Below are 22,953 nucleotides of genomic sequence, written 5' to 3'. Positions count from 1 at the left end.
ATAGAAAACTAATACAAACAAGCTTCTCCCGCACTACTATTCTCCAGGGCCAAACCTGCAATCCTTGTTAATCTAAGCAAAGACACTGTAGCTCAAAGTCAGTACTAAATCCACAAGAGTATCCCCCACTAAAACAATGCATAATCTGCAGCATTAATCAACATTATCCATCCACACTACCATGTATAGGGTGAAGATTCAAATCTTTGGGTCATTCTGTGAGTTAACATGGCGCTGTGACAGTTTTGTTCCACTGCAAGAGTGACCAACAATGATCTGAAAAGGAAAGTGATCCTCCTCAACAAACTTCACTCCTAGGTCCTGGAAACAAGATATAAGCAGCTGTACAGGGTTGTACATTGATCCTTAACTACAATAACTCCCCACTTAAAGTCCTCTTGCTTAACGTTGTTTCGATCTTATGTCCCTGCTCAATTACAGAACATGTTCTATTTAAAGTTGTGCAATGCTTCGCTATAACGTTATTTGGCTGCCTGCTTTGTCCAGAGCTGGCAACCCCCCATCAGCTCCCCTACATCCCCCCCCCAGTGCCTCCCGCCCACTGGCAGACCCTGTGGATCAGCGCCCTTCCTCTTCTCCCCCCGCCTCCTGCCCGCGGCAATCAGCTGGCTTGCAGTGTTCAGGAGGGAGGGGAAAGGACTCGGTGCACAGGTTCCCCCTCCCTCCCCTGCCTCCCGAACGCCGCAAGCCAGCTGATTGCCACGGGCAGGACGCAGGGGAGGGAGGGGGAAGCTTGCATGCCCAGTCCTCGCTCCTCCCCCCTCCCTCCTTCCCCCTGAACCTTGCAAGCCAGCTGACTGCCACGAGCAGGAGGGAGGGGGGAGGAGCGAGAATGCGCGCACCTCCCCCCCTTGCCTCCTGCCCGCAGCAATCAGCTGGCTTGCGGTGTTCAGGAGGCAGGAGAGGGAGGGAGAACCTGTGCGCCGTGTCCTCACTCCTCCCCCCTCCCTCCTGAATGCTGCAAGCCAGCAGGAGGCAGTGGAGGGAGGGGGGAGGACACCAGTGGGAGAACACTTTAACCTCTCTGGCCATTCAATGACAGACCTGCGGGTGGCGATCTTACAACAGAAAAACTTTAAAAACAGACTCCAACGAGAGACTGCTGAGCTGGAATTGATATGCAAACTAGACACAATCAACTCAGGATTGAATAAGGACTGGGAATGGCTGAGCCATTGCAAACATTGAATCTATCTCCCCTTGTAAGTATTCTCACACTTCTTATCAAACTGTCTGTACTGGGCTAGCCTGATTATCACTTCAAAAGTTTTTCTCTCTTACTTAATTGGCCTCTCAGAGTTGGTAAGACAACTCCCACCTGTTCATGCTCTCTGTATGTGTGTATATATATCTCCTCAATATTTATTCCACTCTGTATGCATCCGAAGAAGTGGGCTGTAGTCCACGAAAGCTTATGCTCTAATAAATTTGTTAGTCTCTAAGGTGCCACAAGTACTCCTGTTCTTTTTTTGGAGAAAGCAGGCTTGGAGGGAGAGCTAGCCATCATAACAATCACATGAACAACCTGGGAGCAAAGAAGAATTGAGGGATGGCAAGAGATTCAGACAGAAAGCTTGTAAGTCAAAACTAAATATTCACAAGTAGATGCACTTTCATTATTCCACTGGATTAAAATCCCTGTCAGTCAGAGATCTACATTGAACCTTAGGGCTTGTCTTCACTACCCGCCCGGATCGGCGGGTAGAAATCCATCTCTCGGGGATCGATTTATCGCGTCTCGTCGGGACGCGATAATCGATCCCGAATCGACGCGCGTACTCCACTAGCCCAGGTAGGAGTAAGCGCCATCAATGGGGGAGCCGTGGCAGTCGATTTGCCGTCATCCTCACAGCGGGGTAAGTCGGATCAGATATATCGAATTCAGCTACACTATTCCAGTAGCTGAATTTGCGTATCTGAAATCGATCCCCCCTCCCCCCATAGTGTAGACGTAGCCTCATTCTAACCGCAGTGTGGAAAAGAAGCAACATTCTGCAATTCTGAAATGAAACAGGAAAAAAAAAAACTGTACTACTTCTTATATCATAATTAACTTTTAAGATCATGTAAAATGTAATTACACCTCTACCCCAATATAACGCGATCCGATATAACATGAATTTGGATATAAGGTGGTAAAGCAGTGCTCCGGGCGGGGGGGTTGGGGAGGGCATTCCGGCAGATCAAAGCAAGTTCCATAGAACGCGGTTTCACCTATAACGCGGTAAGATTTTTTGGCTCCTGAGGACAGCGTTATATCAGGGTAGAGGTGTATTTAAGAATACACTGTACCTGAACTCTGAACTACAGAAATGTATGCTTGCTTTAAACTAGAGCTAAGATACTTGAAAAGAATATTTAATGTTCTAACTTCAATCTTCATCCATCCTAAAAGTTGTTATAATCTAATGGCAAAGTGATATTTGCATTCTAAATATTTTAAGAATTTACAATTCCATTGCAGAATATTAAAAAGTAGTCAGTAATTTGTTTGGGGAACAACGTGTGTACTTGCTCTGCAGCGCAAATAACCAAATTATTTCCGGTATCAGAGGGGTAGCTGTGTTAGTCTGAATCTGTAAAAAGCAACAGAGGGTCCTGTGGCACCTTTGAGACTAACAGAAGTATTGGGAGCATAAGCTTTCCAGATGGCATCTGAAGAACTGAGGTTTTTACCCACGAAAGCTTATGCTCCCAATACTTCTGTTAGTCTCAAAGGTGCCACAGGACCCTCTGTTGCTTTTTACAAATTATTTCCAGAACTCTACTGACATCACTGAAGATGATGATGCATAACATGAAAATAAACAAATTTCCCAAGTTTATTTAAGCTTCACTAGAAACATGAGGTAGGCATGGAGGGGGGAAATATTCAGTGTTTACCAACTGAAAAAGGACAAAATTGATAACATTTTTCTTACAGGTTCTGAAAAGACAACAGAAAACAACAAGGACAATAATGAGTGTGTAGTGGTTCTGTACCTGACAGCCATAATCCAAAAGAAGCTGTAATATGTCCAAGTTTTCATTTTCAATGGTAATGGTTATAGCATTTCTCCCAAGCACATCCACACAATTTATGTTCATGTCACCTGAGCTGTTCTGCTCCAAGAGTTTCTTAACCATGTAATAGTCACCTAAAAAAGCAACGTATGAATAGGTCTTAGTATTTTGGATTCATTTTTACTGGTATATATTCTGAAATTTAAATAAAACATAATACTTTTATCAATTAGAATAAAATGCAAACCATATGCTCATTGTAAAATTTAAGATGTAATTAAATATGAAATACTCTACCAGTAATCCATGACATCTGACCAAAAATATTTAACATAAAAGGCTGCTAGGCAGCAGAACTAGAAACGGGTTATTCACATTAGATGTGAAATTAAACAACACAATTAAGTCACTCATCCCCACCCCTCATAAATCCCAACTCAGGAAAGCATTTAAGCACATGCTTAGATCTATCGTTATTCAGGAAAGTATTAAGTTTCTGCTTATGTCCCACCAGTACAAACTCATGTATAAGTGCTTTTCAATAATCAGGGCAATGATGCCTATGTACTGTATGAGACCAAAGAAGAGCCAAGTCGGAGTCTGTCTCTTTTTCAACGTTATTATTTAAATGGCTCTTTTCTAATTTGACTCTTATTTGTCAGTGTTACAAGTTTTTAATTATAAAAAGGGGGACACTCCGATTATGATGTAGCATTATTGAACCCACTCACCCCTGATTGCCACAGGAGGAAGAAACCAGAGAGAAGTAATACAGAATTTCCCTTGGGACTCAGAGATCCATGTTATGGGACAGGAAGCAAATTATTATGTGCAGGGGCCTCCACAAGGTGCAACACACTGGAAAGTATGGTCCCTGCCTGGAACAGATTACAAGCCATAAGAAGTCCCCCGCTTTCCCTCGTCTCTACTTTTATTGCCTTTTATGTCCTTTATATTTCCCTGTGTGTAAAAGTTCATATGATGGATAGTTGTCTCCTCTGCCTGCTAACTCCCGCTGTGGTGCCCGGGCTTCTTTCATTGTGTTCTAATGTAAACATCCAATAACAATTCAATGGGCAAAAAAGGTCTCCGGCTAAAGAGGCGCTTTGTGCAGCCTGCGCTGCGAGGAGACCTTTGACCACAGCCCTAACCTAATTATACCTCGGAGCTATCCCTCCCCTGAAATCCCACTGGGAGAAAAGGCATTGCGGGGCCTGAGTCCGGTTCCCCTCCGGGCCGGCTCCCTGCCCAGCGCAGCTCCCGGCGGGCAGAGACCCGGTGCAGGCCCTCGAAGAGGGGCGGCGTCCCGCCCCCGTGACACACGACCCCGACCCCGATAGCGGCCTGGGGGGCGGGCCGCGGCCGCACCTTTGTCGCAGGCCAGCAGGAAGAGCTTCTCGTCCAGGGTGGTCTCCTCCTTCACCTGCCTCACGTCCTTCAGCGCCAGCAGCTTGTTGGGGGAGGCCGAGGCGGACGGGTCCGCGCTCTGGTACAGGGCGGCCATGGCGCCGGCTCCGCCAGGCCCATCGGGGTGTGGGGGGCCCGGACCAGTCAGCCCCGGGGTTCCCCACGCAGTGGGCCGCCGGCAGCCGCCTCGCACCGGGACAACGGTGCCGTAAGCCCGTTACTGTCAACACTGAGCAGGGCGGGGAGCGACCTCTCGCCCCGCTGGCTGCGCAGGCGCGGATGGAGCCACGGGCCCCGGAGGGGCTGGGCCTGGCTGGAGGACGCGAGGCGGGACCCGGGACTCAGGGAGGCCAGACTCCGATGCCTCAGGCTGTGGCAACTGCTTCTCCCCCTCCCTCCGCTCAGCGGCGCTGGCCGCCCGGGGAGCCCGCCCCCGCCAGGTGCATTAACGGCCCCGCGCCATGGCCGTTCTCCTTCTTTTCCTAAGCTCCCCTTTCCTCCTCATCTCGCTGTTCCTCCTGAGCCCCCTTTCTCCCCCTTGTTCCCAGGGGTGTCCCTTGCTCTGGGGCAAGGGGGGCAGGTTTTATCCAGCCTGAGAGGCGGCCTCAGTGCTGGGGTAGCTCAGTACCTCCCACACTAAAAAGATGATGGTGTTAGTTATTGCTATCTCACAATTTTATCATGAGTCTTATGTGGTGATTTTCTTCACTCTGCCCCCCTCCCCAAGAAGTCATGTGATTTCATGAGAGACACAGCTTTCATTTTAAAAAACAGTATATTTTTAGCCCTCATGGTTGTGGAGAAAACATGAGACATGAGTCCTAAAAGCACTCCAAAAAAGAATTTTAAAATGTGGGGGGATTTTTTAATGCACACCCTGTCCATGTTGCAAGACTGACTTCCTCCCTTTGTATCAGAGGGGTAGCCTCTGCTATGTACATCCGCCAAACTGAACAGTTCCTACGTAAAAGGATAAATGGACACAAATCAGATATTAGGAATGGCAATATACAAAAACCTGTAGGACAACACTTCAGTCTCCCTGGACACACAATAGCAGATTTAAAGATAGCCATCCTGCAGCAAAAAAACTTCAGGACCAGACTTCAAAGAGAAACTGCTGAGCTTCATCTGCAAATTTGACACCATCAGCTCAGGATTAAACAAAGACTGTGAATGGCTAGCTAACTACAAAAGCAGTTTCTCCTCCCTTGGTGTTCACACTTCAACTGCTAGAAGAGGGCCTCATCCTCCCTGATTGAACTAACCCCGTTATCTCTAGCCTGACTCACACTCTTGCTTGCATATTTATACCTGCCTCTGAAAATTTCCACTACATGCATCTGACAAAGTGGGTATTCACCCACGAAAGCTCATGCTCCAATACGTCTGTAAGTCTATAAGGTGCCACAGGACTCTTTGCTGCTTTTCCTCCCTTTGATCACGCATCTGAGCAGAATTCCTCTTGGCTGCCTCCGCTGGCTCCTTAGATCCCTTTGAGGAGCAGTGGGTGCTGTCTGGGGTTCTCTGCTCAGCATAGGCGTTGACTCTGTGGGTGCTCCAGCCCTGGAGGCTCAGAGCACCCATGGAAAAAAATTAGTGGGTGCTTAGCACCCACTGGCAGCCAGCTCTCCGCTAGCGCCTCCTATCTGCCTTTGGCCCTACCAATCAACTCCTCCCCTGCTCCAGGATCAGCTGTTCCCAGGCATGCAGGAGACAAGGGGCGGGAAAGGGAGGAGCTGGGACTGGTTTGCCTGGGGGAGGGAGCGGAACTGGGTGGGAAGAAGCTGGGATGGTGTGGGGAGGGGGCTTGGGCGGAACAGGGATGGGAAGAAACAGGGTGGGGGTTTGGGGAAAGAGGCCTGGTGGGGCAGGGCCTGGGGTGGAGTGAGGCTCGAGCACCCCCAGGGCCAGGAGGAAACCAGTGCCTGTGCAGCACAGTGTCCCCCTCTGGTTCCCTACACTTTGGTTCCTATTTTCTTATTAATTGACCTCCGGAATCATTTGAACCCCAGGTTCAGTTGCTCCTCCCCTTAGGCTGGAGGATGGACCTTCAGGCGCTCCCAGATATCAATAGGTAGTTATCCCTAGAAACCATGTTCACAGCAATCAGAGTAACTCTGCACACCTGGGAGTGAGCCATGCAGGACTGTCATGTTTTTTCTAGTGTGACAGTTTAGCAATAGTTTATAACAGACAGTGGGGCATACAGAGCAACCCGTTGTCAGAGAAGCCTGGTCAAAAAAATACTTTTTTCACTTTTGAAGCTGTGTATCTCAGGAAGAAGGATAATGGTATTGGAGAGCATTAGTTCCTGTAGTATGGAGGCTGAGCAAAAAAGACTTAGATTCAATCTATCTTAAATAAAGACTTCCAGCCATGAACTAACTTGTCTCCAGAACCAAGCTAATTGCATCAAATCTTGTGTCAGAAGATTCAGTTCCCTGGCCATGGGTTGGATGTCTTCTAATGCAACTGAGGATAGAAATAATAATAGAATAATATTGGCAAATATTAACAGCTTTATTATGGACCAGGTGGGCATTGCCCCTATGAATCACCAAGCAAAGAAAGGCTCTGTACCCCATCACTAATCCTCTGACAGCCATTCAGTATCACCTTATATAATATCATCTAGTTTTAGGTGTCCTCTTTGTGTCAGTATGCTGTGTCAGATATTAGATTACTAATATTTAGTCTAATCCTGATATTTCATTGTTCTTGTATCTTGCTTTTAGTTGCTTTTATTGTTTTCATGTTTTGGGAGACAATGTGGCTGCTTTTACTTTTTTTTCACTCCACAATTACTAGGTATTTAGTTGAGTACTCTGCCTTATTTGGCTGCTTTTAAAATAATTTTATTAAATCATAGAATCATAGAATATCAGGGTTGGAAGGGACCACAGGAGGTCATCTAGTCCAACCCCCTGCTCAAAGCAGGACCAATTCCCAACTAAATCATCCCAGCCAGGGCTTTGTCAAGCCAGGCCTTAAAAACCTCCAAGGAAGGAGATTCCACCACCTCCCTAGGTAATGCATTCCAGTGCTTCATCACCCTCCTAGTGAAATAGTGTTTCCTAATATCCAACCTAGACCTCCCCCACTGCAACTTGAGACCATTGCGCCTTGTTCTGTCATCTGCCACCACTGAGAACAGCCAAGCTCCATCTTCTTTGGAACCCCCCTTCAGGTAGTTGAAAGCAGCTATCAAATCACCCCTCATTCTTCTCTTCTGGAGACTAAACAATCCCAGTTCCCTCAGCCTCTCCTCATAAGTCATGTGTTCCAGACCCCTAATCATTTTTGTTGCCCTCTGCTGGTATTGAAGTACCATAAGTGTTTGGCTAACATTTATAGGTACAGACAAAGGAATACAAATGCTCATTTCCAAAATCATAATCAAATAACTTTTAGTCTTTCTCCATGCAGAAGATACTGCAATGTGTTGGTTTTTGTATGTTTCCAGGAAGAATTTCTTGCAATCAAGGCACCCTTTCTATGACATTGATCTTCTCTGACAGAAAAATAGATATACACGTGTTCATTTAAAATAAAATTCCAAAAGAAAATGCAGTACATATAAGCTGAGTCCCCAAACTGGACTGGCCAGCTCTCTTTATTGCTTTCTGATACAACAATTTATGAAAGTTCAGATATTTACTCCAGCTGCAAGGGTTAATATAAACACAGATCTTCCAGTAATGTCCATGGTACACATTTGCCTTACTATTTAGTGTTATTCTTCACTTTGATGAAAGTTTGTTGTTTTGTAAAAAAACAATCTGATACATTTAGGTGTTTACTCCCATATGAAAGATTCAACAACATTATGAATAACATCACTAAATTCTAGACAATATGGTGATCACAGGTCCAAACTAGCTTCAATAAAGTCAGTGGCAAGACTCTCATTGACTTCAGCAGGAATTGGATCAGGCCTTCAGAGAATAAGGTAATGATGCTGATCCTTGTTCAGTATAGGGAAAATATAACAGTGTTCAAATGGACTTTCACACAGCTATGACTACATGTAAACAACACCCACAAAAATATATATTCACAGCAGATCCTGAAATAACATATTTTAAAAGCTGCTGATCCTTTTCACTCTATGAAAACAGTATGAACTAGGCTTGATTTACAAGATTTTTTAAAAAGCAATACAAGAATGTAACCTTAATTCGGTAATGAACATATTCTGATAGAACTATTAACACATAAATAATTCATATAATATGAAATTGTTTGAATGAAACCTTCACTAGTATAAACAAGTTATTAAAATGTAATTAATGAATATATATCCATACTTGCACATACAAATTTATCTCTGTTTTTATATCCACTAAACTTCAGAATCTTGTAAACTGTGAGGCATTTATTGTGTTTAACATGGCAGAAACTTTTATTAAATGTCTTAATTATTTTATTTTGTTCAGTCCTCTTCCCATCAAGCACGCAAACACTGTCATAACCATTTTTGGCTTCACTTCTACTAGATCATCTGGCAGTGCATAAATACGAGCACCAATCTTTCGAGCAACTGAAATGGCATATCTTGAAAAAACAAGAGAGAAAATAATATTATTTTACTAGTATCTATTCCCTATGTTTTGAGACATACCATAACTATTAACACATTTTGATAAAAAGGTAAAATATACACATCCAGTCAATATTTCAATGTTGGGGAAATGAATGTAATTGACTGAACGAAAATAAGTATTAACAGTTGCACTGAGACATTTATTTTGCTTGAATCTACTGGAGCATTTTTCTTAACTATTAGGGGCTATGTCAGACAATTAATATAAGAACTTCAGTGGAGTTGCCAGTTTACAGCAGCAGTGAATTTGGCTTGGTATTTTCAATATGCTAGAAAAAAGTCTAGAAATGTTACCATTTAAAATGTAATTTATCCATATTTAAAAAACAAATGTAGGTGAATATAATTCTCTTTTGATGTATCAGTAATTCAGAAGCTTGATTTCTGTGCAAGAAAATATAAAATATGATTTAAACACTTACTTAGCATTATTCAATTTGTCTTGTTCAGAAAGATCTTCTCTCTTGACCATTTCTTGACGAATTGCTTTTGGTGCAATGGCATCTATTAAATCTAGTACAGGTAAACTAGTGCTAATAGATTTGTCCTAAAAGAAAGAGTTAATGAATTAATTAATATTAATATTAATCAATAGGTTTCCTTTAATTCTCCTAGTAGTATTTTTATAATGTAAACTAAAAATTTATGGCAACCTATTTTTTTTTAAAGATAGCATCATACTTTATTCTTCTACTTTATTTTCTCTTTTTACTACTTAAAGGTCCAATCCTGCTTTCCTTGTTTGTGGAAAACTTACGGTAAAGTCAGCAGGAGTTTTCAAAGATCAGGTTAATAATCCATATAGTTTTTCTCTTTCAGAACTGGTACTGCTAAACAAATATGAACAGTTTGCTTCATTTAGTGAAACCAGTATTGTTATTAACAGCAGTGACTGATCTTTTAGATTGTAAGATCTTCAAGACAGCCATGGTTTTAATTTTTATGTATTGGGCACATTGTTGATGCTAAAAAAACTAAATTTCTTTTTTCTAGTTAATAATCCTTAGTTAGTTCATTACAGAATTGGCCACAAGCGATGTCTTTGGTGTGAGCTTTGAGGTACAAATTGACCTGGGGTAAGTGGCTGGTCTCTTGGGACTTAAAGCAAACTGAATCTTTTGTGATCTTTGCTGTATAGCAACCAACTAAGTTCAGCTTGCCTGGGTGGCAAGATAGACTGGAATATCCAAGAGGACTGTCTGTGACTCCATGGTTAGACTGTTACAGTGCTTCAGGAGTTCACATTTGTTACTGGGTTGGTGAAATCTAATTACAAAACATATAACCCATTTGGGGTCTCTGCACAGCTTTCTTGACAGTCTGTCCGGAGGCAGGCACTCATGAACGTGACCCACTCCAGACAGCATGACAAAGGCAAAGGTGTCCTCAGGGCTGCTCTAATTTGTGCCTGGCTGCCAGCATCTCCAAAGACAGTTCTGGCAGCTAGGGGTTGATAGAGTTTAATGGCACTCAAGCCATGCCCTCAAGTTTATGTCATCTGGTCATTCCTTACATAGGGAACAGCCACAGTTGACCAGGTGAGCTAGCTTTATGGCCCTGTGATGGGATCTTGACCCCACACCATCTCATGAAGGGATCAAAATTGGCTCAGAAGGGGCTATTTGACAGGGTGGGCTACACCTGGGTGAGCTGGGTGGGGGAAGAGAGATATACAATCCTAACCGAACCTGAAGCCCAGCAGGGCAGGATAAGGCTGGGCTTGTATAAAACCAGTGAGAGAAGAGCAGAAGGGGGTGGGAAGAGTATCAGCAGTCACTCTCAGGGTTGAGAGAAAGGAGTAGGAGGAAGCCTAGAGAAAACAGCAGCAAAGGTGAGACCACATGGATATTAGCTGCTGATTGGGTCCTGAGACTGGAACCCAGAGTAGAGGGTGGGCCTGGGTTCCCCTACCAGCCACTGGGGGAGTGGTATGGACTTGGCAGTGGACTGTGAAGATCTGCCAGAGGCAGTTTGTTTAGAGAGAGATTGATATCCCACGAGGCGGGGACTATAATGACCTGGCCAGAGGGCCAAGCCATGAAGAGGAAGTGCTGCAGCTCATGAGGCATAAAAGAGGCTGCAGAGTGAGAAATTGGAACAAAGGGCTGAGAAATCTCAAGTGGCGAGTTAATCCCCAGATACACCACAAGGAGGTGCCACTACAGTGAGTGGAGCAGACACTGTGACAGGCCCCTGCTGCTGCCACTGAGATGGAAGAGCTGGTCCCTAATCTTTTCTTCAAAGGTGCAACTTTCAACTTCATGTTATATTTTTCTATGACATGTCATGCAATTATATAATGGAAAAGTCAGGGTCAACCCTCACTGACCTCTACACACTTGCCAAGTTCAACCTTTCCTGTGCAGTTATCAAATCTTCTGTTTCACTCTGGAAACAATCATCTTATGCTGTGATCTGACTTCCCACCTACAACCATGCGTTGTCCATTCATTAAATATTAATGCCATGTAGAGGAGTTAACGCTTGTCAAACCAACAGTAACATCTGCACCAATTTGCTATGGACTTTAGTCCCCCATCCCCAGGGGATCATGCCACATCAAGGCATTGTTCCTCACCAGCTAGCAGTGCCCCATTACAATGTTGCTGTGGAGATGCAGAAAGCAGCATAGCTGATGTCTCTGTCTGTCTAGCCCTCCCTGCCCAAACATACACTTCACATGTGCAGTTGTTTTCTTCCCTCCACTTGTATAAGAAGAGAGAACATCATTCCCCATATTGCTGTTTTACTTCTTGCCCTACTTTTCAGAGTTCTCTCCTATTTCCAAGGTAATAAGCTATTTTTCCCTATGTATAAATAAATGACCAAGCTTTGAAAGGAGTCCTAAGCAGTCCAAATACTGTTAAAGCTTCTTTAAAAAAATCAGAAAGTTATTGCCTGAATAACATTTCAGTGAACATGAGTATTTTCATCTTTTCCCCTTTCCCCTAATGGAACTATTTCCTGCTGCCAGTTTATGGCCTACTCTGTCTGTTTCTAGAATTCAGACGGTACTTTGAAAATTCTGTTTCTAAGATGTGCTTCCTCTTAACCTTAAAATAGCAGGTGCCTCTGCTGCATTTGCTTCTGTCCAACTGTTACAGCAGATGAGCAGCCTAGTGCAAGATGAGTCACGAGATCAATCAGCAGGAGGTGCGAAAGCCGGGAAGCAGTTGGCTCCATTCCCTAAGAGCTCATCATATAATCCAAGTGATGTGCCTGCCCTCACCAACCAGATTAAACCTAAGGTTTCCAGTTCACTCCAATTCTCATAGTGCCACCAGAATCTGAGCATTTAATCATAGCACTTCATTAGTTTATTTGAGAAGATTAAGCTGATGTATGTCTCCCCAAATTCAGAGGTCAAAAAATCTCTGTAATTCTAATTACTTGGGCTGTTGCCAATCCAGCATGGTTCTATTTTAATGGTCTATAATGAATTTCAGTGACCTATGACCCTCTGTAGTCTATACATGCATGCTATTTGGTTTTGTTGGAAACCGAAGACTGAAGAAAAATTCAAATAATAAATGTCTAATTATTCTTACTGATGCATATGTATATAGAACAGTCAGTATTTTTTTTAAGTGGAGGGGGGGAATATATCAAGTAATATTTCCTTAGATCTAAAATGAGACACTGAAAAAATACTTTTCAGTAATTTTTATGACTTACCATTGTCAGACCAATCAATTTTTAACAAGAGTTTATTAATTAATATAATGGGCCAGATTCTCTTCTCATTTACACCTGATTTATACCAGTGTTATTACTGATTTACACAGGTTTAAATGAAAATTGGACATTTTGTTGAGGGAAATCCTTGAATAACTGTATGGAACAACATTTAAATATCTCAAATATTTAAATAGCTTGGCTCTTCATCTCCTCCCGTGGCCAGCATAGATGCCTAACTCTTTGAAAGTGTGCACTGAAGTTGCATGCTTATAGTGGGGTTATACTGATGTGCAAGTGTGGTTATCAATCTATCATTTCAAAGAGAGAGATAAAGACACTCTTGAGTGATTGGGCAGATGTGTATTAAATGCAGAAGGATAAACTTTTTCTATCAATTTTTCCTTTTCCATTTGGCAAATATATTTCCCCTGTGTTTCTACAAAGTACAAGCTGACATTGATCTGTTTTGTTAGGTCTGCTGTGCATTCGTAGAGGTGTCAGCACAAATCGGTGACTACAGTTTGTGGTTAACTTGTGCTCCCTCTGCTGTTCTGCTACAGCACAGGAGAAGATAGTTTCAAAGGGCTGAAATATTTCAAAAGTGCTGAGAAATTATTTCAAAACAAGATACATTTTCAGAATTGTACTCTATATTTGTATTAATAAATCTCAGAGTGCCCAAACCTCCATATTTGCACAGGAATATCAGGGAAGTATCTAGTTAGCCACACTGGCACATGGAAAATTATAGACAAATTAAAAATAAAATAAAAATTGACAAAATAAAAATAAAAATTTGAAAATAATTTGGCTTTATAATCTTACATAAGCAGTAACTATCATTTGCTTTTGCTTTTAATTTCTTATCACAAGAGTTGTGGAACATTTTTGAAGATAGAATCCCAAAGACATTCTTTTATCAGATTATGCCCATTGAAGGTAGAGCCAATGTTGAACCTAACCTATATAGCACTGTCCCTTTAAAAAGCCCATATCTGATTGATTTACTTGTCTTCTGTGCTGATATAGACTCTTGATTACCTTGAAGCTGGTAATTGAGGTTTTCTTGTTTGCATTTGCAAGAGTTTGATTTACCCATTTAATAATAATTTCATCGTTTACTTTTTCCCCCTCTCCAAGGTCTGATAGTACATTAAGAGTATACCTGTAACCAAAAGAAAACAGTGTTTGACTCTAAAAATGAAATACAGAACTATTCTGTGTTCCTAATATTATGCAGTAAAAGATAGTAAAATATTTCTTCAGGACAAGAGGAGTATGTACAAACCATTCACCTTTACATCTTATTTTACACTGTAAGCTGTTTTTGTCACCTATTTTTCTACTTCAAAAATATTTTGTTAGATGTCACAAGAATATAACTATATTCCAGATATCATACTATCCACCATCAGATTTTCTACATATATTTTATTTACCATATCATAACTAACTTCATTTGGTGAAATTAAAATGGTATATCAACTTGACCTCTAATCACTTTAAAAAGTTAAATAAAAGTCGTGTAAATACACTGCCCTGAATCTCTCTGCCAGTTTTTGTGGCTTAGAATCACATTTTTCTTTTATAAAAAAAAAAAGTTGAAATTATTATCCAAGATATTGTAGAATTTCCTGCTAGATCTACTAGGAGGACTTTGATTTCACAAACATAGATCTCAATCTTGCTTTGGGATCCACCAGAGTGAATTGCTGTTCCATACAATAAGGAAAATTGGGAGTAAAATGAAATAAATAATCTACTTTATAGCATTAATGCTGTCCAAGGATGGTGTTTGCACACAAGCACAAGGATTACCCCAGATCTGTGTAGAAACCTCTCAGAGATAACACTACACAATGGGAACTGTTTGACCCAGGTCACAGCAAAAGAGCTTTCCAGCAAGTGGGAAGAAGATATAAATGGGGGAAATGACATAATGATGGTACCTCACTCTCCCTACAACAACACACCTGGAAACACCTGAAGAACAAAGACTGAACTGGGGGAAGTGATGGTCCCAAGCTAGAGGGATTTATAGACTGTGTATGAAAACCTGAGAAACCCAAGCTGCAAAGCAAAGGCAGCTTGTACATTAAGAATCTGCCAGCCCGTTTATCAGTCAGGGTGAAAATTTATTAATTCATATCCTACCTATCTAGTATGTTAAGATCAGTTTGCATTTTTGTTTATTTACTAGGTAATCTGCTTTGATGTGTTTGCTATCACTTATAATCACTTAAAATCTATCTTTTTGTAGTTAATAAATTTTATGTTTTAATCCAAACCAGTGTGCATTTGACTAAGGTGTCTGGGGAAAATCTCAGCTTGGTTACAAATGTGCATGGTCCTCTTCACATTGAGGGAGAGGCGGACTGGATATTAAACCCAGCCAGATTTGACCAGGGCAGGACAGCACTGCTCTGGGGTCGTAGGCTGGGAGGCTGGTGGTTAGAAAGCCTGCATGTAACTGCAGTTGGGTGTATCCCTACCTGTGTGAATGCTGGTGAAAGTGCAAGCTTGGAGGGCCTTGCAGCTTGTCACAGCAGCACAGTGTGAGAGCGCGCCCAGGCTGGTGGGTCAGAGGGCTCAGTGGTACCCCAGTTCCAGGTGGCACCCCTGGGGGAACCCATCACAGTTGGTTCACTATTTGTTGCACACTCAGTATTTTTTCAGTTTTACACAGTTACATAATATGGGACATATCTTTGGGTGGTATAAACTGCCATAGCTCCAACAAGGACTGTTGGCAGTGTTGCTGCCTTATTTCTAGGTGTTGATGATATTTTCAGAAAGCCAATACATAAGTACTTTATGGGATAGGGGAAATTTTGGACCTGTCATCATTGATGGTGGTTCTTAATTTACAAAAAGCCAAGATTTTTCTGTTGAATTGAAATAATTAAAAATGTTAAGAATATAAACAAGCTCTATTACTACTTTTGATTTCAAAATCAAGATAATTACTTCAACAAGAATTTGAACTGAAATTATTTAGATTCTGCTTTAATCCACAAAATTATTATTTTAATTTGGTGTTAATGAAATATGTCTTGATTTAATTTAATACAGTACAAAAGGCTAGGTTTCAGTCTTAAACAGGGGAAGGACTACTGTCCCTCTTTAATACTTCCTGTAGCATTAATTCATACAGAGGACAGCAACAATGAGTATTTCACTGCAGCACACTGTATATTTCTATAATTTCTAGGCCCAAATATTTCAGTCTTCACTGTAGACAGGGAAATTTAGCCCTTAGATTATGAACAAATTTGCAGTCTGGGTACAAAAAACTGACTAACTTTTCATGGTTTTGTGTGGATACCATTATGCTCTTCATGCATATAAGAATTTTAAAAACTCCTCACCTTCTCATCAGCTGCCACACCAATGCCAAGGTCAGAGTTGCATTGCCATCATTTAGGTCCTGTCCAGCAATACCAACCAGGGAGAATTTGGCCTTTGTCTTCCCAATTTCCACTGCATAATTACAATTCTCAATCTAAAAATGAAATGTTTAAACTTTATCGGTATAAAATATATTAATATCACATATAGGCTTAATAATATTTTGAGTGATCTTGTCCCAGTGTTACCCATGCTGAGACTGGGGACCATGTAAGGTCTATTAACTCTTTCAGAACTACTTTTCAGTCATTATACTGCTGCACCATTTTTGAAGATCAAAATACAAATTTTTAAGATTCCTGTGACAATCTTATTCCCAGTTGAATGAATGAAAATGATAGGTGCTGGAACTAGGGGTGAGGGGGGTGCTGCAGCACCCCCTGGCTTGAAGGGGTTTCCATTATATACAGGGTTTACACTTTGGTTCAATGACTCTCAGCACCCATACTATAAAAATTGTTCCAGCGCCCCTGATGAAAACATTACATTTGCATTCTCTGTCTGACAGAGCTGAGCACATGGAGTCAAAGTGACACCTGGTGTAAGCTGCTGCATCTCCACTGAAGTCAATGAAGTTGCACTTGTGTACGTCAAGGCTGAGTCTGGATCATAGAGAAAATAAGGAAAAGACAGACCCAGCTGCAGGAACTTGGAGAAGGGTTATGGGATTCACTGTAAAATGTAAGATCCTAATTATAGATGCTGAGATTCTAAAATATAAAAGAAATGTGTCTGTTATAAATGAATCTAAGTGAATGCATCCTGTGTTGTAATCTAAAACTGCCAATGTATGTGGAAAAAAGGAGTTCTCACTTGACCATACTCCAATCATAATGGTCCTTTCTGCCTTAAAAATCTATGAATATGAATCCTAAACAATCAGAGTGAGTCTTTTTTATATTTAGGATACAAAATCTTTACAGACTTGTTTAAATAACAGCTAATCAATACACTTGGTCTCCATTTTTGGTGTTTCCATAATCATATAACTGACCAGAACCCCTAGATTTTGAAAGGCCTGTACAAACTCATACAGCCTGATGTAAAATTGCACTGTGAGGGAATATCCCCCACATTAACCCACTCATCCAATATCTAGGTCATGATCTTTTACTTTTCACAAGGATTCTAATGTGAACAAATGTTAGTTTCTGAAGTAACTCAAGTGTACTACACTGAGCAGAATTCATACAGCATAGACTAGCATTCATACATTAAATGAATTTTCCCAGCTTCTCATACTACCAAAAAGTGATGTGTGTAAAAACCAAGAAGATACATATAGCAAAAATACTCCTTCTTCCTTGGGAAAATACCCCGGGGTACTTTTAAGCAAGATTGTCTCAGTAAAACTGAAATATATGGCCAACTTAACTAAGAGCTAACAGTCTAGGGACACAAGATCACACAATTCAAGATGATACAATACAGTGCAGTAGTAGGTGTCCCTTATAACTGGAATGCACCACAGAATATTTACTGACTTTTTTCATATTACCACCAAGTGCAGGATACGGAGGTTTGTTAACATGGTTCCATTCGACTGGCACACGAATCATTTCATACAGCTGGAAGATCACTAAAGCATCAGCAAGGTCACTAGATCAAAGCAGCAGAAAAACAATTGAGAGTGCTTTTTAAGTATATTAACAAGACTATGAGACCCCTGAAAATGAACAGATGAGAGAGTTCAAAAAAGAAATTCCACTCACATAAATAAAAAAACAAAACAAAACCCTGCACCAGTCTTGGAACAGGTTTCTCCACATTTATACCTTCCATTGGTTGATCCCTCCCATAAGTTAAATTAATTTCACAATTTTGTTATTCTCACAACTCTCACTGAATAGGCAGGACCACTGACAGTCCCTAGATATTGAATTTATAGCTGGTGTAGGGAAGCAACCATTAATAGTTAAGGTTGCCAAACAGCTGCCATTAAAATCCTCCATTTTGAGTTGTTCAGATCTTTCTGAAACATTCAAGGCTGAAATTCTCCATGCTTGGTTTCTGTCCATAGGTGAACATAGTTAGAAAGATTAAGCAAAAATAGTCTGAGTAAGAAGAGAGTTAAGAAAACTATTATTTTCCCCATTATAAGTAGCATTCCTATTTTTTTAAACAGACCTACATTTGGAAATTAGTCATTAGTTGTTATTGTCCATCTTAAAACTATCTATACTATAGACAACCTCACTTTATATGAGTTATAAAACAAAATGGCCCAATGAATCCTAGTAGCATGAACACATGGAATCTGGTTTTACCAACAACATTTAAACATATACACATCATTGTTGCTCGCTGTATTACATTTTCAATTTGCTTGGATATGAACTAACTCCCTGCGCAGCACAATTTCAAAAATGATGGGAAATGTCAGAAAAGTAAGTGGATTTAATTTTTTTAACCCCCTATATATTTGAAGATTCCCTGAGTACAAAAGTTCCTATTTAAACTAATTTAAACTAGTAATAGAATAAATATAAAAATGTTTGCTATAGTTAGTCTCTGTGAGACATAGCAGAGGGAGGAAATCCTTGTCAGTGTTAAGTGTACCTTCCAAGATTTGGTTTTTTTTAGGTGAATGTGAAGGTTTAGCAAATCAGCTTGGATGCAACAGAGTATGAAAAAGTACAAGCAGATCTTAACTATTTGAAGGAAGCCAGCAAAACCTTTCTAGTTAGCTTGCAGATATTACTGTGAAATGAGTGGAGGTTAGCCCTGTGAGCCTACCATGATCACACCACCTGCAACTCCTCCCAGTCTACTATATCAGTATCTATATTTTCCCTGTTAGTTCAGAAATGATCTTAATTGCCTACATCACTTACTGAAACAATGACACAAGGAAGAAAGGAGAGCAGCAGAATATGGACCCTGGACTTCAGAAAAGCAGACTTTGACTCCCTCAGGGAACAGATGGGCAGGATCCCCTGGGAGAATAACATGAAGGGCAAAGGGGTCCAGGAGAGCTGGCTGTATTTTAAAGAATCCTTATTGAGGTTGCAGGAACAAACCATCCCGATGTGTAGAAAGAATAGTAAATATGGCAGGCGACCAGCTTGGCTAAACAGTGAAATCCTTGCTGATCTTAAATGCAAAAAAGAGGCTTATAAGAAGTGGAAGATTGGACAAATGACCAGGGAGGAGTATAAAAATATTGCTCAGGCGTGCAGGAGTGAAATCAGGAAGGCCAAATCACACTTGGAGTTGCAGTTAGCAAGAGATGTTAAGAGTAACAAGAAAGGTTTCTTCAGGTATGTTAGCAACAAGAAGAAAATCAAGGAAAGTGTGGGCCCCTTACTGAATGAGGGAGGCAACCTAGTGACCGACGATGTGGAAAAAGCTAATGTACTCAATGATTTTTTTTTTGCCTCTGTCTTCACGCACAAGGTCAGCTCCCAGATTGCTGCACTGGGCAGTACAGCATGGGGAGAAGGTGACCAGCCCTCTGTGGAGAAAGAAGTGGTTCGGGACTATTTAGAAAAACTGGACGTGCACAAGTCCATGGGGCCGGATGCGCTGCATCCGAGGGTGCTAAAGGAGTTGGCGGGTGAGATTGCAGAGCCATTAGCCATTATTTTTGAAAACTCATGGCGATCGGGGGAGGTCCCAGATGACTGGAAAAAGGCTAATGTAGTGCCCATCTTTAAAAAAGGGAAGAAGGAGGATCCGGGGAACTACAGGCCAGTCAGCCTCACCTCAGTCCCTGGAAAAATTATGGAGCAGGTCCTCAAGGAATCAATTATGAAACATTTAGAGGAGAGGAAAGTGATCAGGAACAGTCAGCATGGATTCACGAAGGGGAAGTCGTGCCTGACTAACCTAATTGCCTTCTATGATGAGATAACTGGCTCTGTGGATGAGGGGAAAGCAGTGGATGTGTTATTTCTTGACTTTAGCAAAGCTTTTGATACGGTCTCCCACAGTATTCTTGCCACCAAGTTAAAGAAGTATGGGCTGGATGAATGGACTGTAAGGTGGATAGAAAGCTGGCTAGATCGTCGGGCTCAACGGGTAGTGATCAATGGCTCCATGTCTAGTTGGCAGCCGGTTTCAAGTGGAGTGCCCCAAGGGTCGGTCCTGGGGCCGGTTTTGTTTAATATCTTTATTAATGATCTGGAGGATGGTGTGGACTGCACTCTCAGCAAGTTTGCAGATGACACTAAACTAGGAGGCGTGGTAGATACACTAGAGGGTAGGGATCGGATACAGAGGGACCTAGACAAATTAGAGGATTGGGCAGAAAAAAACCTGATGAGGTTCAACAAGGACAAGTGCAGAGTCCTGCACTTAGGACGGAAGAATCCCATGCACTGCTACAGACTAGGGACCGAATGGCTAGGTAGCAGTTCTGCTGAAAAGGACCTAGGGGTCACAGTGGACGAGAAGCTGGATATGAGTCAACAGTGTGCTCTTGTTGCCAAGAAGGCTAACGGCATTTTGGGCTGTATAAGTAGGGGCATTGCCAGCAGATCGAGGAACGTGATCGTTCCCCTTTATTCGACATTGGTGAGGCCTCATCTGGAATACTGTGTCCAGTTTTGGGCCCCACACTACAAGAAGGATGTGGAAAAATTGGAAAGAGTCCAGCGGAGGGCAACAAAAATGATTAGGGGTCTGGAGCACATGACTTATGAGGAGAGGCTGAGAGAACTGGGATTGTTTAGTCTCCAGAAGAGAAGAATGAGGGGGGATTTGATAGCAGCCTTCAACTACCTGAAGGGGGGTTCCAAAGAGGATGGAGCTCGGCTGTTCTCAGTGGTGGCAGATGACAGAACAAGGAGCAATGGTCTCAAGTTGCAGTGGGGGAGGTCCAGGTTGGATATCAGGAAAAACTATTTCACTAGGAGGGTGGTGAAACACTGGAATGCGTTACCTAGGGAGGTGGTGGAGTCTCCTTCCTTGGAGGTTTTTAAGGCCCGGCTTGACAAAGCCCTGGCTGGGATGATTTAGCTGGGAATTGGTCCTGCTTTGAGCAGGGGGTTGGACTAGATGACCTCTTGAGGTCCCTTCCAACTCTGATATTCTATGATTCTATGATTCTATGAATAATATTTTGTACTTTATAGTTTCTTTCATCCAAGGAGCTCAAAAGTCTTTTATAAACCTTAAGTCTCACCAAAATCCTTTTGAGATAGTTCAAATATTATTATATCCTTTTTACAGATGAATAAATGGAGGCACACAAAGGGTTTGTATAGGGTAGACTTTTTGCCCAAGACTTCCTCCTGGAGCTACTACCAATACAGATCCACTGGTGGTAACAGTAATGGAAGATCTGAGGTGCTGGAAACAACAACTCTTTTAATCATCATGTCATAGTGTAGTCATGCACCCCACAACTGCTTATGCTATGGGACCAGAGAAAAGTGTCAGAGTTGGATGTAAATTTCCTGACATATCTGACATTTACTCTTATCATTTAATAGTTAACACTAATTCTCATAACATGTTTTACTTGATGTATATTATGAAATCCTTTTCTCTTGAACAATTAACACTTATCTTATCTTAATTCCTGACATTCCGTATCAGGTTCTAGGTAACACCCAAACCAAATGTTTTAGACTAGCCAGTGCTCTACTTGCAAACTCACTGCAATGGGCTCACTACTTGATTTTTGCTTTTTTAAAAAATATTAAGTAATGCTGTTTTCTATTATTTATAGTTCTGTTGGAAATGCAGCTTCACTTTCTGGATATTGTTTTTGTGGGGTTTTCCAGTGAGACATAAATGTCTATTTAATTGCATCTAAAAGAGCTAATGACTAAATAAATAACTAAATAAAAATCAGAATTCAAAGTTTTACCTGTACAAGTGGTTAATATATGGGCTTACACCCAGAGAATTCATCCAGTTCCGGAATGTCCTCTCTTCCTTACTTTCTCCTATAGCAATAGATGTAATCCATATTAATGACTTGGAGAAGATGTTTTAAAAGGCCAGGTTTAAATCATTTATACGCATACACCACCAAAAGTTATTCTGAATAGTTCCTGTGCTAGTTTTTTTCTTGAAAATGTGTGTACCTTTTCTATAGGAGTAATCTCTATTGGCCAAGGGATGGAGAAAGTCCTGACACACTCAAGATCTCCGGATTCTGGGCACAAGGCCAGACACATCACAGGGAAGACTTGGGGAATATATTTTCTATAAGAATGTTTTTCCATACAATACAATATCGGACATATTATTGGTTTGTATTTTAGACATTTAAGATTTGTATTGTGGAGCAAGTGCTGTGGAGTAATAGCAATGTTAATGATCAAGTGAAATCCACTAGAAGCTAGTTTGATTGATACTGTGATAAACAGCATGTTTAAATCTGTTTTATGTGACATCTGTCTGTCAAAGGTATTTCTAGAGCACCTATTGTCATGGTATCTTAATCTCTTAAAGACAGTACAACTTCTGCCCTCTCTCCAGAGAACCCCAGTATTTTCTGCTTCTACATACAGTACTTCCCCAGCAGGAGCTCAAAGCACTGGGGACATGATCTTTTCCCTTGAGAGACTTTTCCAGTGCAATAGACCTCAGTTTTTCAGTTTGCATGGCTGCAGACTCAATATGACAGCATTGCATTGGTTAAGGTGTCTTCCCAACCAAGAGGGCTAGATGCTTCTTGAAGTTTTAAATGGCAACTTTGCTTCTGGGGAATCCAGAAAACTCTGTGGAAAAACAAATCTGCGCTTTCCACAGATTTGAATTGTCCTTATTTACCTTGATGACTAGTACCTAGTCATCAATAAGGCTGCTTTCACACTCTGACAGAATGATTTACCAGGCTATTGGTTTTTCCCTACTACTTGTGGAGCTATGCTTCC

The 22,953-nt window shown here is 41.5% G+C and overlaps 2 protein-coding genes across 4 annotated transcripts in view; both read right to left on the bottom strand.

Moving 5' to 3' along the window:
- TRPC1 (transient receptor potential cation channel subfamily C member 1) overlaps positions 1 to 4,716 on the bottom strand; it is a 38,397-nt gene extending 33,681 nt beyond the window's left edge. Inside the window, exons 1-2 of one of the 3 annotated variants that reach the window (XM_034781525.1) lie at positions 4,393 to 4,716; positions 3,004 to 3,158 (exon numbers count right to left, since the gene is read on the bottom strand). In XM_034781525.1, coding sequence (XP_034637416.1) covers positions 3,004 to 3,158; positions 4,393 to 4,528 — 291 coding nt within the window. In that variant the 5' untranslated portion in view covers positions 4,529 to 4,716. Of the gene's footprint in view, positions 1 to 180; positions 293 to 3,003; positions 3,159 to 3,755; positions 3,845 to 4,392 lie in introns of those variants that run through there. The other 2 variants (XM_034781527.1, XM_034781526.1) reach the window with 2 other exon arrangements.
- Positions 4,717 to 7,999: 3,283 nt separating this feature from the next.
- Positions 8,000 to 22,068, bottom strand: PLS1 (plastin 1). Its single transcript, XM_034782504.1, has 6 exons — positions 21,939 to 22,068; positions 17,608 to 17,722; positions 16,084 to 16,217; positions 13,757 to 13,880; positions 9,460 to 9,584; positions 8,000 to 8,988 (listed from the first exon to the last, which is right to left on the bottom strand). The coding sequence occupies exons 1-6, from the start codon at positions 21,980 to 21,982 to the stop codon at positions 8,853 to 8,855; spliced, it is 678 nt and encodes a 225-aa protein (XP_034638395.1). The 5' UTR covers positions 21,983 to 22,068; the 3' UTR covers positions 8,000 to 8,852.
- Between the last annotated feature and the right edge of the window lie 885 nt (positions 22,069 to 22,953).

The sequence above is a fragment of the Trachemys scripta genome, chromosome 9, assembly GCF_013100865.1.
Source record: "Trachemys scripta elegans isolate TJP31775 chromosome 9, CAS_Tse_1.0, whole genome shotgun sequence".
In the NCBI taxonomy this organism is placed as follows: domain Eukaryota; kingdom Metazoa; phylum Chordata; order Testudines; family Emydidae; genus Trachemys; species Trachemys scripta.
Note: the sequence above shows the minus strand (reverse complement) of the source record. Positions and strands in the feature narration are given on the sequence as shown.

Excerpts from the sequence above, each read along its gene's own strand:
- PLS1 (XM_034782504.1), bottom strand. The coding sequence starts at position 21,982 with ATGAATTCTCTGGGTGTAAGCCCATATATTAACCACTTGTACAG. Across the intron at positions 17,723-21,938 it reads TATATTAACCACTTGTACAG|TGACCTTGCTGATGCTTTAG; the intron begins GTAAAACTTTGA and ends GCTTTGATCTAG. Across the intron at positions 16,218-17,607 it reads TTGGTGGTAATATGAAAAAA|ATTGAGAATTGTAATTATGC; the intron begins GTCAGTAAATAT and ends TTTCATTTTTAG.